The sequence below is a fragment of the Melanerpes formicivorus genome, unplaced genomic scaffold (assembly GCF_026170545.1).
Source record: "Melanerpes formicivorus ecotype bairdi unplaced genomic scaffold, bMelFor1.0.p_v2 SCAF_40, whole genome shotgun sequence".
In the NCBI taxonomy this organism is placed as follows: Eukaryota; Metazoa; Chordata; class Aves; order Piciformes; family Picidae; genus Melanerpes; species Melanerpes formicivorus.
This window is the reverse complement of record NW_027142392.1, coordinates 2,890,106-2,908,227: the sequence shown is the minus strand read 5'-3', so window position 1 is coordinate 2,908,227 and position 18,122 is coordinate 2,890,106. Positions and strand designations below refer to the sequence as shown.

The following is an 18,122-nucleotide window of genomic DNA, read 5'->3' as shown; positions in this document are numbered from 1 at the left end:
ACATCAGGGACAATACCCTTCTGATGCCTGGAGTTTGTGCAACCAATGAAAGCCATGCCAGCTGCTGAGATCCAAAAACAATGTGCTGTTGGAAAGTTGCCTGTCAGCACTCCAGCAACAGGATCAGACGTGGAGCAATAACCTCACTCTCAGGTAACCAAGAGCCAAATCAGCAGCTGGCTTTGGGAGAATGGGAAAGCTCAGGGAAAGAAAGAGATCCCTTGTTTAAATTGCATCATGCTGAAGTCACAGCTTGTCATTTTTGATCTAGTCAAAATGTCTAGGAATGCCTACACAGAATTAAAGCCATAGCTTTAGGTCACAGCTATTATGAAGAACAGTCTATCATTGCTGGGGAGACAGGGTGAGGGATTTTCTCCAGAGCTGCATGAAGCCTTCTATGGCTTTGGCAATATGGCATCCTGGGAAAAGCTTTAAAGGATTGAATCTTCTGGAACACTCTGCTTTGAAGGAGCACAGCTTTGTGGCTTGTCAGAGAAAGTGAGAAGAAAATATCCACAAATAATAGCCTGATGACAGCCAGAACAATAGACTAAGGCTACTTGCCCTTTTTCACAAGCATCAGTGCTCAAAGTCAGCATTACAATTCTGTAGTACTGAGTGCTTCAGTCTCAGGCTAAAAATCACAATCCCTGCTGTGAACACCTTTGCTATGAAGAGCAGCTGGCTCTGTAGCAACTACAGAGAATACACTGACCAGTGAGTCACATTCTCAAAGCAGAGGTGAAGAGGGACTGGCTAAACTTGCCTATACTATCCTTGAATTTCCAGTAGTATTTCTTGTAACTGGTCACTTGCTCCAGTTGCTAAGTAGGTCTGCTTGATTTCCTCCCTCTTCCATTTCTAAGTTTTGAGCATTCTTCACTCAGTTGAGATTCAAACCAAAGCACAGTACAATTTGCCAGCTGAACCTGTACTGTTCACTGACGGTTGAAGAGGGACTTCTTACAAAGGCATGGAGTGACAGAACAAGGGGCAATGACTTCAAACTGAAAGAATCTCAACTGAAATTAGACACTGGCAAGAAATTCTTCCCCATGAGGGTGGTGAGGCACTCAAACACATTGCTTAGGGAAGATGTGGAGGGTCCCAGACTGTAAGTGTTCAAGCCAGGCTGGATGGGGCCTTGAGCAGCTGGGTCTAGTAGGAGGTGCCCCAGGCCATGGTGTTGGGGCAGGGCATGTCCCCAACCCCTCCTTGGAAGACAAACTGGAACTAGATGATCTTTAAGGTACCTTCCAACCCAGAGCATTCTATGAGTTTATGATCTATGTGCATCAGGGGCCAAGTTTCAACTGGGAGACAGTCTGAAGCCCACCAATGCAGCCTGCTGGAACCCAGGACTGTACTCTGATGTAGGTTCAGTAAAGAAGCACAGCTGAAGGCACCTGCTGCTAAAGCATATTTATTTCAAATGTGTTCTCCCATCTCAAGTCTTTTTAGACACCTCCATTTCACAAATCAGTCCTTTTTTAAAAAGTCACACAGAATTTGTTATACAAAAGCCAGAGAAATGGTACAGCAGACACTCCTCAGGAAATCGTGATGATCTCACATCATTTACAACGCTGAAGTTACTGTGAAATGCTCCAAAGGTTTGCATCCTTGCCAATGGGAATTTAAAAAGGACCGTTAATGCAAGCCTGGCTTTTTTGACAAGACCTTGAAGAGAAGCAGGCTGATCTCATTAACATCAACCATCTGCCATTTAGACAAAACTTCACATTCAATATTTCTGCACAATCTGCAGAAGATCAGCTCGCAGAAAGGCCTGAACGTTATGAGATCTGTTGAAACTCCAGGACAGACAATAGCATTTTCCAAACCAAAATCACAGGTACAGTAGTACAAGAAGTCAGGTTTCCCAAAGTGGTGCTGTGTCTTGACAGGACCACTAAAGAGAAAACTTCCTTCAGCAAACTTTAAACATGGAAAAGTAAGTAAAAAAAACAAACAAACAATGATCCAAGTTAAATCTTGGGGTTTTTAAAGTGCATTAATTATTTAGCAGTGCACTCATACATACAAAAATTCAAAGAACCAGAAGAGTTTTCAAAGTTCAGAACAGGTGTCACCAAGAATGAGCTCACTAATATTTGTTAGCTCTATAAAGGCTTTAGGTTTAGATGTGTGCCTTCTTTTGTGCCTGTGCACTCCACAACACAACAGAAACCTGCCCCTGGTTGGTCACTGCCATCACAGCTTACAGAAGGTGATGTAAACAAACCTTCACTGTGGGCTTACTTTTTTTTGCCAGCTCTCTTGGATTGTAAAGATTCCTTAGACTTTGAAACACACACATCCATGGAAAAGCAAAATTAACAGGGATTCTGGCAGCAGTAAGACAGAGGGCCTGGTATCAGCCAATTCATGCAAGTTGTGGTTCATCATAATTGAAAGGAAATGCATTTGGTGATAGAAGGTGTGCTCAGAACTTGTCTGGGGGAGATGCACACATTTTCCTGGCACTGAAACTATGATTTTTTGCAGCTGTAATGGATTTGCAAGTATACTGGCCACAGAAGAGGCTGAGGAGGAGACTGTGTTTATCCACCATGGGAATGGTGACTAGGAAAACCATGACAGCTAAGTAACAAAGCCTTTAAAATAGTCCAAACTATAAGCAACTGAATAAACATATGGAAATGGGCCAGCTACCTCTACAAAAACAAGGTAAGCAAATGGATACACTGATGACACTGAAGGTCACAGATGAGACAGACTTGATGAACAGCAATGTCTCCATCTTTCTGGGTTGAGGATCAGATGTGTGGAGGGGGTACTAAGACAGTGAATTTTGTTTTGTCATTTAAAGGACTAGAGATTTATATTTACCTATACATCAGAGAGCCTCTTGCTATGCCTTCCAGTGTAGTACAGAACTTGAAAATATTAGTTGTCTTTGCTTCTTTTTATAGATCTTTGTGTAACTGTGATGCTAAATTAGAAACTTGACAGTAAAGGCTTACTTAAGAGTGTTGGTCCAATCTCAAACCACTACTTAGCAGTCACACCAGGACTGAAAGACTAGCATCTACTTATCTTTTAATCAGGTTCCAGGTGTAGAACAATCACATGAGAGTATGAGACAACAGTGTATAATTACATTTGAAGTTTAGTTTTGGTGTTCAGTTAGTTGCATCATCCCTCTTCAGAGGAATTATTTGAAGTGCTTTGGCTATTCTCTCTCCTATAGCTCGACTGCTTGCTGCGATAATTCTTCGAGACATCAAATCAAAAGGCCCACCTGGAAATCAAAGCAAGCAAAGTAACTAGCTTGTATTTGCAGAAAATTGGAAGCTGGGAAGAAAATGAGCATTGAAAGAAACCAAGTGAAAACAATACATTGCTATTTAGGACCATGCTTAAATACACAAAGGCATGTACACGATGATGTGGAGCGACAGTGAAAGGTAATGGGGCTCCAAACTGGAAGAGGCAAGATTGAGATGAGACATTAAGAAGAAAGTCTTCCCCATGAGGGTGGTAAGGCACTGGAATAGCTTGCCCAGAGCAGTGGTGGAGGCTCCAAGCCTGGAAGTGTTCAAAGCCAGACTGGATGGGGTTTTGAGCACCCTGGTCTGGTAGGAGGTGTTCCTGTCCATGGCAGGGGGGTGGAATGAGATGATATTTAAGGGTCCCTTCCAACCCCAACCATTCTGTTATTCTATAAATGAGCAGCTGAGGGAAATGAAGCTGTCTAGTCTGGAGAAAAGCAGGCTGAGGGAAGACCTCTTCCTTCTCTACATGTAACACAACAGATATCTCACCTGAGCTACATTTAAATTCTCCTCAATGTTTACTGTCTCTTTGCACTTCTGCAGGTGCTCAGCCAAGGGAGTAAAGTTTGTCTTGTAGCTTAACAACATACAGCTGACTGGAAAGGAACTTTGTTCAATGATGGTAATTTGGAGAGAGGATTGAAACACCTCTTTGCCTTCTCCTTTCAGCCATGTTTTGCTCCCAGTTAGAATTATAGAATACACTGGGTTGAAAGGCAACTCCAGAGGTCATCTAGTCCAACCCCCCCACAGTTAAGCAGGGACATCTCCAACTAGATTAGGTTGCTCAGAGTCTCATCAAGCCTGACCCTGAATATCTCCAGGGATGGAGCCTCCTTGGGCAACCTGACCTAGTGTTCCACTAGTGTCGTAGTAAAGAACTTTTTCCTACTGTCCAATCTAAATCTACCCTTCTCTAGTGCCCCTTGTCCTATGCCCTTGTCAAGAGTTCCTCCCCAGCTTTCTTGTAGGCCCCCTTCAAGTACTGGAAGGCTTTGATATGGTCTCTCTGGAGCTTTGTCTTCCCCAAGTTAAACCACCTCCCTCAGCTTGCCACATTAGCCTGTCAATTTGCTATTTAGGACAGAAGAGTCTCAAGCAGGCCCATGCACTTACCTGATGCATCCAGCAGCACCCCACCTGCTTCAGTAACAATGATCCCAGCCCCGGCCATGTCCCAGCAGTGAATTCCCATTTCATAATAGGCATCAGCTCCACCTGTTGCCACAAGGCACATGTTGACAGCTGCTGTACCAACAGCTCTAATCCTGCAGAAGACAGATGTTTTTTTAACAGGGAACAGTTTGTAAGAAAGCCACATTGTCTGTGTATAGTGCCCAGGGAACACAGAAGCACCAATCACACAGTGAACTGAGAGAGCAAAAATGTGATGGAATGCTGCAGGGAAACAAAAAATTGGGAATGATGTTTTGTTGAAGTGGCTTGGAGAGCTCTCCAAATACAGTAAATGGTCAGAGATATTTTTGAAACAATGCTGGCTTGGAGTGAAAGCATGTCCTAAAACAACTTCTTACCCTAAAATATGTTAGCTGAAGGAGAAGCAGCAGGAAGTGTAACCAAAATTAGAGCAGGTTATGGACAATTTCAACTACTTGGACAGATTGAAAAAACACTGTACAGTGATGAAAGAGAGATCTACTTCTGTCTTCTGATACATATATAAAAAGCATATGATAGATGGATCCAATTATTTTCATTACTACAGGGAAGGAAAGCTAAGAAATGTGAATTATCTTGGGTTAGTCCTAGTTTGTTTCTGTGGGGGGAAAAAAAAGTACAAAAATGTATTCCATTTTTTAAGCTAGTATCTATATCTATATCTATCTACCTATCTATATATATATATACTGGTTGCATGGTTTAGTTGATTAGGTGGGTTGAATGATAGTTGGACGTGATGATCTCAAAGGTCTCTTCCAACCTGGTCTATTCTATTCTATTCTATTCTATTCTATTCTATTCTATCCTATCCTATCCTATCCTATCCTATTCTATTCTATTCTATTCTATTCTATTCTATTCTATTCTATACATTTTAGTCCTACAAACTCAAACCTGCCTCAGTTCTCAACACTAACTGTTAGGGCCCTCCTCTGTATGTCCCAGCTTGACAAAGTTAAACATACACTTTCTCTGCAGAAGCCACCAGACAAAACCCATTTAAATCATAGCTTCCAATTGAGGTGTCAAATGCAATTCAAGCAATCCTTCCCTGAAGAGATTAAAGTATTAACACTATCAGTAAATATAAAAAGTATCTTACCCATGAATAGGAATGCTGAGAAGTCTTTCCATGTTAGAAAGAATTATTTTTATAGCCTCTGGATCTCGATTTGACCCCAATTCTGTTACTAAAAGGGATTTTGTGATGTCTGGAAAAGAAACAAGCCCTCACTATTCCAGCAGTATGACATATACAGCAACACTGATTAGCAGAGTTCATAGTATCAGTCAGGGTTGGAAGGGACCACAAGGATCATCTAGTTCCAACCCTCCTGCCATGGGCAGGGACACCCCCCACTACATCAGGCTGTACAGAGCCTCATCCAGCCTGGGCTTAAACACCTCCAAGGACAGCACCCCAACTACCTCCCTGGACAACCCAATCCAGGGCTTCAACACTCTCATGGTAAAGACTTCTTCCTCACATCCAGCCTGAATCTCCCCACCTCCAGCTTCATTCCATTTCCCCTAGTCCTATCACTACCTGATATCCTGAGAATTCCTTCCCCAGCTTTCTTGTAGGCTTCCTTCAGATACTGGAAGGCCACAATTAGGTCACCTCAGAGCCTTCTCTTCTGCAGACTGAACAGCCCCAACTCCTTCAGTCTGTCCTCATAGGAGAGGTGCTCCAGCCCTCTGATCATCCTTGTGGCCCTTCTCTGGACACCTTCCAGCACCTCCACATCCCTCTTGTAATAGGGGCTCCAGAACTGGACGCAGTACTCCAGGTGGGGTCTCACCAGAGATGAGCAGAGGGGGAGAATCACCTCCCTTGACCTGCTGGCCACACTTCTCTTGATGCAGCCCAGGATCTGATTGGCTTTGCGGGCTGCAAGTGCACATTAAGAGTTCATGTTGAGCTTTTTGTCCACCAGCACCCCCAAGTCTCTCTCCTCAGGGCTGCTTTCCAGCCAGTCCCTGCCCAGCCTGTATTAGTGCCTGGAATTGCCTCGACCCAGATGCAGGACCCTGCACTTGGTCTTGTTGAACCTCATGAGGCTGGCTTCCGCCCACCTCTCCAGCCTGTCAAGGTCCCTCTGGATGGCATCCCTCCAGCGTTCACCTCACTGCTTTCTCACAGGACTGAATATGAACAAGGTATTTAAATTGAAATATCACATATATTTGGAGCATAAAAATCTGTTCTTACATGAAAAATGGCAGGAAAAAAAATCAAACACAGTGATTTGATTCAACTGTGCATACACATTAATGTCACTAGTAAATAAAGTTCAATTCCTGTAATAATCAGAATAGTGCTCAGATCCTGAAAGTTCCCACTGCAGGGGTGGATTTTACTTTACAGAGGGTAATAAATATACAAGACTGATACTGATTTAAGCCATTGGTTCACACCTGGAAGAAGCTGAATTTATTTCTTATAGACTCTAAAGCACATTCACAGAGAGATTACAGACACACAGAATTAAAAACAAGCAAAGAAAACCCCACAATAGATAGACACAGGGAACAAAATCTTCAGTGGCTGAGTCCTGCTTTTGCAAAGATCAGAAGCATGTTAAGTGGCAAGAGAACATAAAATACTGAATGCTGAACAACACATGGCCCAAAGAAGCTTTTCTTTTGCAAAATGAAGTGTGGGCTAAAAACCAGGAATACATCCCAGTCTAAAACTGCTGATGCCTCACTCTGTCAGTAATAAGCTACTCAGTTCAGTATCTTACCAGCTTACCTTCTTGGCCTGATACTTGAAGCTTTTGACCATTGCAAAATGCACCTTTGCCTTTCCTGGCAGTATACATCTTGTCTTCTATACAACTATACACAATTCCAAACTCCATCTGAAAGAAAAAGTAAAGATACCTTTAAGGTTTCTTTCTCCCTTTCTTCCTATTTACTGTGAAAATACACATCCTGGTTATAAGTAGCAACAAAGGGTTAACATGGGTTGGATTAATTAGATATTAAGTAATAAAGAGTGTACCTTTTTGTTTACAACAAAGCCAATTGAAACTGCCACAAATGGAAACCTACAAAACAAAACATTTCACTAATTTATAGTGAGATACGACGCTGCTTTCATCACCATGCTTCCTCTCAAGAAAAACAATGGTCAGTCAAATGCAAAGTGTGTTTCAAAATGGAACTTGAACTACAGAGGAAAGACTAATTTTCTGGAACTTACACAATTTACTATGAAAACAGACAAAATACAGCGATTACCAATCAAAATAGAAACTTTCCCACCCACTAAAACTCAGCTTAGGGACCGTCACCCCTGTTATAGCTGTCATTAGCTTGGGGACTCTCATTTTATAGCTGAAGAACAAAGCAAGCACCTTTCTCAGGAAGAACAAGCTCACAAAAATGGGCTGATCAAAAGAAACAAATTACCTTTACCCACATCTCCACTTTCTCCACAAGACATATTGAAGTGAGAGGGAAGAATGGAGGGGAAAAGACAGAAGGCAGTTGGAGCACAGAGGATGTGGCAGACTGCAGCTCAGTCTAAGTTTCTGACAATCAACCAATTAACTTTTTACTGTTAATATAGGTTGTGACTCTTCAAAAAATTGCAGTTCCAATATATTTGCTTTAATTAGTGTCTGTGAAAAACAGAGACTTTTCAGTATGTAATTCCAGCAGAGGGGATACTTTTCTGACAGTTTTTTGAACCTGCTATTCAGAAGGATTAAGCAGCTGTTCAAAGCTGTGGTGCACACAGCAGCAGTCAATTCAAAACTGGAATCATGCTCAGAAAAGCTCACTGGGGCCAAGATCTCCAGTGTTTCAAAGACTGAAGGAACAGGCAGTGAGCATTACACTTGGAAAGTCCTCTTTTCATCACCACTAGGCAATGACTGATGATACACTGCTTTCCCTCATAGCAGTGGCTCCTAGATCTTGATGAATTTGAAATTTCTTAGAAATAAGCACTTGGAGCTCTTATCACCTCTCTGAAGAAGCTGCAAGTCCTAGTTCTGAATCCCATTGCTTTACTATTAAAGTCAGCTCACCTACCTTTAGCCCCTGTGCCAAAGGCTGCTGACCTCTCCTACACAGTACAGGTCTCTCATGGAACAGCTGCTGCTGTTTACAGGGTGAGACCATCATAATCCCTCCATAAACACTAAAATGATTATGAACCCTGCTCAATGGCTCTCAGTAAATGTAAACAGCAATTTGTGACTATTAACAGGTTTGCAGTAAAACCAAACCAAAACAAAAACCCCCAACCCCATACTGTAATGGAACTGGAGAAAAGAAAAAGGTAATCAATTGAAGTTGCTAACATAAAAAAAAAGGAATGAAAGGTGGACCTGTGTACAAAGTTGGTGGTTCCATCAATGGGGTCTATAATCCATGTGGGGTTATCTGTCAAAATGCTGCCCTCTCCAGCTGCAACAGATTCTTCTCCAATGAAGCTGCAAGGAAATTGTTGAAAATGTCTGAATTACACCACTGCCCTTGAAATTAAAGTTCATACAGTGAGATGCAGGGGTTTGTACCACCAGTGATCGGATGGAAAAAGCTGAGCAACAGACAAGTTATCTGGAAAGCACCAATCACATCTGACCAAGCTTGCTTCAATATTTGTGATGTCATAGATAAGCACAAATGTGAGGAACAGAACTTTACACTTTAATACCCATTACTGGAATTTAATAGTCGAAACACTGAAGCTTTCTGATTTTTTTCCTGTTAACAACATCATTAAATTTTCATTAGAACATTCCTAGCTATTTACACCTTTTCATTTCTGCTATAAACTACTACTTTTTAGCTTGTGTTTCCACTGAAGAAAGTCTCTGTGGTCACATGCTCCTGGTTAGACCGCTGCAGTTAACTGTTACATATGTTACATATATTCAGGTAGTGATAGGACTAGGGGGAATGGAATGAAGCTGGAGGTGGGGAGATTCAGGATGGATGTGAGGAGGAGGTTCTTCACCATGAGAGTGGTGAAGCCTTGGAATGGGTTGTCCAGGGAGGTGGTTGGGGCCCCATCCCTGGAGGTGTTTAAGCCCAGGCTGGATGAGGCTCTGTCCAGGCTGATCTAGTGTGGGGTGTCCCTGCCCATGGCAGGAGGGTTGGAACTAGATGATCCTTGTGGTCCCTTCCAACCCTGACTGATACTGATACTATGTATTCTGATTTCAACCCAAGCATGACAGAAAGCTGTTAGCCACAAAACTGTTAGGAAGAGTCTTACAGATCAGTGACATGGTCAGGGGATGGAATACAAACCAGAGCTCCTCCTGAAGAAGGTAATGGAGTGCACACTCAACTACAATACTGAATACAAGGGATACAAAAGGCACAGGGCCACAGGATCCCAGATTTCAAAGTTTCTGCTGCTCAGGAAAGTATTTGTTTTGATCTGTAAAATCTCAGGCTGCGCCAGGGGAGGTTCAGGCTGGAGGTCAGGAGGAAGTTTTACACAGAGAGAGTGATTGCCCATTGGAATGGGCTGCCTGGGGAGGTGGTGGAGTCACCACCACTGGAGGTGTTCAGGAGGAGACTTGATAGGGTGCTTGGTTGCATAGTTTAGTTGATTAGGTGGTGTTGGATGATAGGTCGGACATGACAATCTTAAAGGTCTCTTCCAACCTGGTCTGGTCTGGTCTATTCTATTCTATTCTTGTGATGAGTCTCAGTGGGTGAAAATGCCCTTCTATGCCTCTTGCATGCTGTTGAACTTATCACCTATTATTGGTTCTGAAACACATGCATCAAACACGAGCTTTCCTCCACAAACATGCACAATGAGAACTGCTGAGAGTAAATAAGTAAGATCCCTTCAATACTGATTAGGAGTTTTATGATTAACCATGGAAGTGAGGATGACTGCTCAGAAAGGAAGCCCATTTCCAAAAGGCAGCAGATCTTCACAAAGAGGCTGAAGAGTCATTTAGGTGGATGAGTAATTCCTCAGAAAAAGGCATTCAACATTAGGATGTCTCATGTGCTACAAATTATCTAATAGAAAAAGAAGCTAATATATTCTGAAATGTTCATCAGTGTCACAGAAGCTGTTATTTCAATGTTATTCCAGAAGTCTGTATGCCTACACAATCTCTTCAGGCTACTGACATTTTGGATCACCTCAGCTGTTCCAGTTCTAAGCCTGCTTATTACGTGTCACATATAAACCTACAGTAAGGAAACCTTGAAGGAAAATTAGGAAACCCACTCTAAGGCAACTGTGTTAAACTTGAGCCATTATATCAAAATGGAAAAGAAAGTCATGGAAGCTAAATTCAGTAAGATACACACAGTTCATCCTTCAACAACAGATTGTTTCAGGGGGGAGGGGAAGGAACAGCAATTAAAAGAAATTAAAGAAGAAAAAAAAATCAGTGTTATTTATATGACAGCCTTTCAGTTATGCAGAATCAGATCTCATCTTCTTTTAATGATGTCTGCTGCTCTTAAACTGTGTGAGATTTGCCAAAAGCACATGGGATTCCTCCAGCACATCCACTAAAGGCATGCTAGTTTCAACAGGCAACAACAACACACATTGGGTTGACATTTGGGTTCTGACAGTATCTTGTGGCCAACTTTGACTCTCCAACACAAATAACTAAGAAGTTATTTACAGGTGGCTCAACTGGAATTGGCTTTCAGCTTAAGTACTGAACAAGGCTAAACTCATGCCATTAGACGGTGGGGACACCTTGCCTTGCAAAACTTCATCCCACTACTACTCTAATATACTTAATATACATAATATACTTAATACACTGAGGGCAAGGAAGAATTCTGTAACTTTCCAGCATGCTAACTGCCATGAAATCCTGCCAAGCAAAATCATGAACTTTCCATTTTCTTCTTTCAGTCACCTCTCCCCTTCTTCTGTCAAAACTGCCCTGGTAAGAAGCCATACCTGTGAGAAGGATACTTTTCTTTTATTGAAGAAATAATGAAGTTTTCCACTTTTTGATCAGTTTCTGTCACTAGATCTACAGGGGAGCTTTTAGTCATAACAGATATTTCTCCTTTGAGTGCTCCACGGATTACCTGTTAAAAAGAGTTAAAAAAAATTAATCAGTCTTTCCCCATGAAAAGTATGGAAAACTATTAGTTTTCCCCAAAATCTGAGCATAATTTTTACAGTAATTTTACATAATTTTTTTACAAGCATAAGCACTGACAAAATCTGGATTTAAATGCAGAAGTTTGGGCTTACCTGTGCATGTATGTATGCATCTATGTAACTATCTATGTATCTGAAGTACTGGTACAGGAAGCTGAGCTGTCTTTTGTTAGGACAGGAGGTCTCAGATGTATCAATTTAAATACTGGAGTTGAAGGGAATACTTAGGACTGATCTTAAGTCAGTTATTTTTAGTCAGACCCTGCATTTAAGATCTTAAAAGTACTAGAATTAGCTGAAACAAGAATCCATGCCTCACAGCCCACAGAATTATTTTACTATGACTTAAAAAGATTTCCTGAGGGAAGACTTTAATGAGGCTGTTGCAGGGGCCACGTTCTGTGTTCATGTGCCATCTTGTCTGGCTGCAACAGTATTCAAATGTACCAACCACAAGTACCAAGGACTGAACATTTGGTAACCAGTCTTACACTGAGTCTCTGCCAAGACAGGCAAACGCTTTCTTGTTCTAAGCCATCTTAGATCACAAATGGGCAAAGCACCACCACTGAAAGGGATGCTTCTTATTTACAGAAGCAGGGCAGTCTTCATGAAAAGAACATGATATGGCATCTTCTGCCAACAAGCCACTGTATGAAGCTGACTGAGGTGTTTAAAACAGATGGTAAGAAAATAGGACAGATAGGTGCAGTTTAAGGGGGAGAAAGAAAGAGATGTTTTATTTACCCACAGTTCAGAAATTATGTTTCTTTTCAATCAAATTCAAGGCACAAAAGGATACTCTTCAGTCTTTACTTGGATGCCAGTCCAAAAGAAAGTGCAAAGCTGTTTTCTTAAATTAACTGAGCTGTAAAGATGAAAGGCACTCCAACCCTGAACTTGAACATCACCAAACAATTCTGCCACCTGATGTTTTTGACAAGACACCCCTCAAGACAATATCCAACATCAGACTCCTTCAAAAGGTATACACATGCTAGTCTCAACAATAAATAATATTATTTACAAATAGTTGATACTTGCCTCCCCAGCTTTCCTTGCTAGAGGAACTGCATAGTCCATACATTCTTGCCAAGGATCTGCCATCTTTTCTTAGATATATAGCCTACAAAAAAAGAAGAGATTAGCACAGAAATGTTTGTGGCTATTTCTTTTACAAATTCTAACTTTCTGCTCCACCTATTCTGGACTGGACTGTTTCCTCCTTGCTGGAATATGGAAGTTTGTTCCATCCTTTACTCAGGAAAAAAAACAAACATGAATTTGAGACATATTAAAAGCTTAGTCTAAGTTACCAGATTTCTTCCCAATTTTGTGTCTATATTAAAACAAAAAACAAGCAACAGCAACAACCAAACAAAAGCCCCACCACAGTACAAAACCATTCACAAGCACAGAACAGCAGTCTTGAAAGATACATGCTTGTACAAGATTCCACATTTAGACACTGACCTCAAAGTACATGAAGGCTCTGAAAAGCAACAGTGTGGCAAAAGCACATTCTCAGGCACAGTGTACAGCTCTGGGCCTTTCTGCTTAAAACCACTGGAATCTTCAATGCAAGTTATTGCAGGAGACTGTTGACATACAGCTTGGCCTATTTTTAAGTATGGTTTAAAGGACTTTGAATGTCTTAAATTAGAAGATTAGAATCTTAAACTCAAAGTCTATCCTGTCTATATTTTAGTCCTCCATACTTTGTTCCAGGGGTTTATTTCAAACACATGTATGAAGTGGTTCTGATGCAACATGAGACAGCTACAAGATCTGAGAGTCATTTTAAAGTGCCTTCTATATTCTTCATTACTAGGAAGCAATAGAAGATTCTTTACCTCCTGTGTATCTATATTTTCATGAGCAATGTAAAATACAAACCAGCCCACCTGCCATTATTTCTGACACACCCCCCAAAGGCCATTCATTTAATGACACAATTTTGGAAGGTTGTTTCATTTTTGAGCTCTAGCCTTTTAAGAAGCCTTCTGTGTATTTCCTACTTAAGCAATTCACTCTTTAAGTGATGACCTAGTTAAATGCTTGCAGATTCACAAAGATTAGATAAATGATGCACAGTTAACACAACCCATGAGCCCTCAGTTCAATCACCCTGATCTAATGGTTGCTGTCTCTTTCAGCCTTGGTCCCAAACAAGCAGAGATGGAGAGAAAAGCCAGGTTAAGTGCCAAGAGTGCAATGGTCCAATTATGTTGCCAATGTTCCTTATTAATTATAGCCTTTAATAATTTGCCAGGACAGAGAATTGGTACAATAGCATTGGATTAAGTTACTCTGAATCAGAATCACAGAATTAACCAGGTTGGAAAAGACCTTCAAGATCAAGTCCAACCTATCACCCAACACCACCTAATCAACTAAACCATGGCACTAAGTGTCTCATACAGTCTTATTTTAAACACTTCCAGGGACGGTGACTCCACCACCTCCCTGGGCAGCACATTCCAATGACCAATCACTCTTTCTGTGAAGAATTGCTTCCTAACATCCACCCTAAACTACAAAGCACCTGGGCTCTGTTGGAGTCTCCTCCCACCCCAGGTGTGGCCACTTGGCCCTCCCCACCCACTCCCCTATTTAATCCCCACCAGGAAAGGCAGAAGCCCCAAGCTGAGCCCATCTGGGCTGGAGGATCCTCCTCTCATCTCTGGTGAGTGCCCCTGGTGCACACTGGGTGATGGTGGTGGTGACAACAAAGGCCGGGGGGCCTGGTGGCCCCCCGGCTGTTAGGACCAGGATTGATGACTACTCCAATATCATCCACGGGTGCTGGCTGGGCCTCCTTACTGGGGCTGAGCTCCTCTGTGTGGTATCTTGGCTGGTGAAAGTCTTGCCCCCGGCTCTGGGATGGGTGCAGAAATGGTGGTGGTAGAGCAGGAGCTGTTTAGTCATAGGATATTATGGTAGTTACACTATTTTTTACCTAGAGACCCTTTGAGTCTGCTCTCATCAGTCAATAGAAAACTCTGTTATCTGTAAGCAACTAGTAGCACTCGTAGAACCTTTTATAAGGGTCTTAACCCTTAAGTTTTCAGTACGTACTTACACGGACCGGCAGTATAACGGCAGAGCGGGGGCGGGGCGGTGTGGAACGACACATCACTGACATCTCCGCAAAGCACTAACTCCACAGCGCGTGTTCTAGTTCCACACCGGAGCCTACACTGACTAGAAGTGCCTTTTTCCCCCTCTCCAGCTTAATTTTGTCCTCTCTGGGTGCCCCGTGACGAGTTTGTCCCACAAACTCCGGGTGTGCATTCAGAGGAGAGATTCAGATCCCGGGCTGGAGGGCGGCCCGTATTGCCCTGCCGGGGTCAGAGCAGCTCCAACCCCGGCGGCTGTGTGGCCCTGCCATCGGGCGATGGCAGGGCCACACAGCTGCCGGGGCCGCATCGCATCCCCTTCACAGCATCCCGAAATGGCGGCTAAGGAAGGAAGAAGAGGCTCACCTCTGTCCCCTCCAGCACGCTGCCCTCCGCCACCGTCTCCGCTCCAGCTGAGCACGCAGCCGCGCCGGGGCAGAAGCCGCTAACCCCGCCCCCTCCTGCCGGCCCCCGTGGCCGCCGTTGCGCCTGCGCGGGCGGCCTCAGGCAGGGGCAGGAGGCGATTACCTGTGTGCCCGCGCTCTCAGACCTGGAGCTGCTGTGGTTAGCTTGTAGTGTGGGCTGATTTTTAATAATGGGACGTGGCAGAATGAAGATATCGTAAAAAAGCTCCCATGGAGCAAGAGACTGGCGTTTATCCGCTTTTTTAGGATCATAGAATCGTTTTGGTTGGACAAGACCTTTCAGATCATTAAGTCCAGCTATGCCCTAGCTCTATCAAGCCCGCTGCTAAACAACACCGCTCGGCAGCACATCTGTGCCTCTTTGAAACGCTTTCAGGGTTAGGGAGGCAACCACCTTTCTGGGAAGCCTGTTCCAGTGGTTGAGAATCCTTTCAGTGAAGAAGTTTATTGTAATCCCCAACCTAAACCTCACCTGGTACAATTCGAGGACATTTCCTCTCACCCTATGACTTGATACTGGTGACAAGAGACCAACACTCTCCTCACTACAATCTCCTTTCAGGGAGTTGCAGAGAATGAGGTCTCCTCTCAGACTCCTCCAGACAAAAAAACCCCACCAATTCCATTAGTCACTCCTCACCGGTCTTGTTCTCCAGACCCTCCAACAGCTTTGCTGCCCTTCTGTGCACCCGCTCCAGCACCTCAATGTCATTGTAGAGAGGGCAGCTTCTGAAGGCTCCGTTGTTGAGAACAACACTGCATTATTTAGTGTGGGGGCGGGGGGATTTGAACCAAACCAGACCCATGAAAAAGAACTTGAATGTGTGTGTAACAACCCTTTGAAGTAAACAAGCATTTCATCAGTTTAGGGTTATGGTGGTTCCTCCTTGGCTTTTCCCTCAAAAACTTTGACACTGGTGAAACAGCTTCCTGTGCCCCCCTCACTAGCCCCTTCTCATGACAGCTCTGCTAATTAGAAATAACTAAATTGGCAACCAGAGCCTACTGGCATGCTTTAAAACTACATTGTAAACACACTTCCCAGAAAATTTCTTAGTCTTCAAACAATGATTTTTGAAAACAACTTGCGGTACAAATTATGTGTTTTCAAGATTACTGTAATTAAAGTATAATGCAGAGGGAAAATAGCTCTTTCCTCAACAGACTGATAACCAGTTTTGTCATTTGACCCTGTTGCCTTTCATCAAGTAAGGGGTAAAGCAATGACATGCTGTCTTCTGTTCACAAATTGCAGTGGATGTCATATACTGTCATATGTGAAATGATAATCTACATATGGAGGACACGGATTGTAGTTTGTTTTATGACTTAAAATGATAATAAAATGCCTATGTAAGCAAAAGTAGCAGGCTTACCTTGTTTCCCTAATGCAAATCCACTCCACTATTAGGCACTTGTTCCAGGCCAAATGCAGGTCGCTTTGTTTTTTCTGCATCAATGAAGAAATGTTTTCCATTCCCAATGGTGCTGTTGTGTGGGATGAGTTACTGTGCCTTTTTTATGTTTTCCCATTCCCACTTCTTAAACAGGAATAGTCATATAAGCTTGGGGTTTTTATTAAGTATTCAATCACTAAAGAGCTGTAGAGATTTTTAAATGTTCTTATTTATTTTTGAAGTAATTCTTCACAAATTTACGCTAAAAGCCTACAGCCAACTAAAAGAGGCACTTTGGCTCTGATGAAGTTTTTGTTGAGGCAAGCTGCTGAACGTGCCTCTGTACAAGCTGTATTGGACTGCACTGGTACTATGGAAAATTGTAGAATCATAGAATGCATGGTTAGAAGGGACCCTCAAAGGTTTTCTTGTCCCTCTCCCCTGCAGTCAGCAGGGACATCCCCAGATACATCAAAGGTTGCTCAGGGCCCCATCAAGTTTGACCTTGAATATCTCCAGTGGTGGGGCCTCCACTACATCTCCAGGCAAGCTGTTCAGTATTACACTACCCTCATTGTCAAAAATGTCCTCTTAATGTGCGCCCCAAATCTACCCTGCTCCAGTTTATAAAACATTCCAGCTCATGATATCACTACAAGTCCTTGTAAACAGTCCTTCCCCAGCCTTTCTCTAGGTTTCCTTCAGATACTGAAATGCCCTTATAAGGCCTCCACAGAGCCTTCTCTTCTCCAGGCTGAACAACCCCAACTCTCTCAGCCTGTCTTCATAGGAAAAGTGCTCAAGCCTTCTGATCATTTTTGTGGCACTTGTGTGGACCCTCTCCATCAGGTCCACATCCCTCCTGTGTTAAGGATTCCATATCTAGACACAGTACTCCATTAGAGGTCTCACCAGAAAAGAGTGACAAAATCACCTCTCTCAATCTGGTGGCTACACTTTTAATGCAGCACAGGATTTGCCTTCTGGGCTGCAAGTGCCTGTTGCTGGCTCCTGTCTGGCTTCTCATCTACCAGTACCCCCAAGTCCTTTTCTTTAGAGCTGCTCTCAATTTCATTATCCCCCAGCTGCTATCGATAATGAGGATTGCCTTTTACTTTGTGGCATCCCAACATGGCACGGAAGATGTAGCAGTGACCTTGGTCTCCACAGAAGCAAATATCAGCAAGAGCCTTTCTGCATGCCAGTCCTTGTTAGTAGCTCTAAACATCAGCGTTATCACTGCTAGAAGCAGCCATTGTCTGTGAAAGCATGCTATGAACGTCAGAAAGTGCAGTGCAGTGACTGAGAAGAGACTGAGCTGAAGGCTAAAAATCTTTGAACAGAATTACCTGTTCTAGCTCAAACCAGGACACTGATGTCAATATAAAACTTTTCTTAACTGTTACATGTATCAGAAATATACATAGCAGGCAGTTTTTGAGCTGGAACAAGGCCAGGAGATGCTGTGAAGAGCATTCTCAGCTATAAAATGATTGCAAAGCTTTTACCTTGCAAGTTCTCCAATATTACTATCCAGATATAACAGCCCAAAAGATTGATATTCACCTATTTTA

General features: G+C 42.8%; 1 protein-coding gene across 1 annotated transcript; it reads right to left on the bottom strand.

Moving 5' to 3' along the window:
* Positions 1-1,408: 1,408 nt before the first annotated feature.
* IMPA1 (inositol monophosphatase 1) lies at positions 1,409-15,198 on the bottom strand. The gene is made up of 9 exons (XM_068158557.1): positions 15,093-15,198; positions 12,652-12,733; positions 11,398-11,531; positions 8,828-8,932; positions 7,492-7,537; positions 7,240-7,348; positions 5,587-5,695; positions 4,419-4,570; positions 1,409-3,268 (listed from the first exon to the last, which is right to left on the bottom strand). Exons 2-9 carry the CDS (start codon positions 12,712-12,714, stop codon positions 3,150-3,152), a joined length of 837 nt encoding a protein of 278 aa, XP_068014658.1. The 5' UTR covers positions 12,715-12,733; positions 15,093-15,198; the 3' UTR covers positions 1,409-3,149.
* Between the last annotated feature and the right edge of the window lie 2,924 nt (positions 15,199-18,122).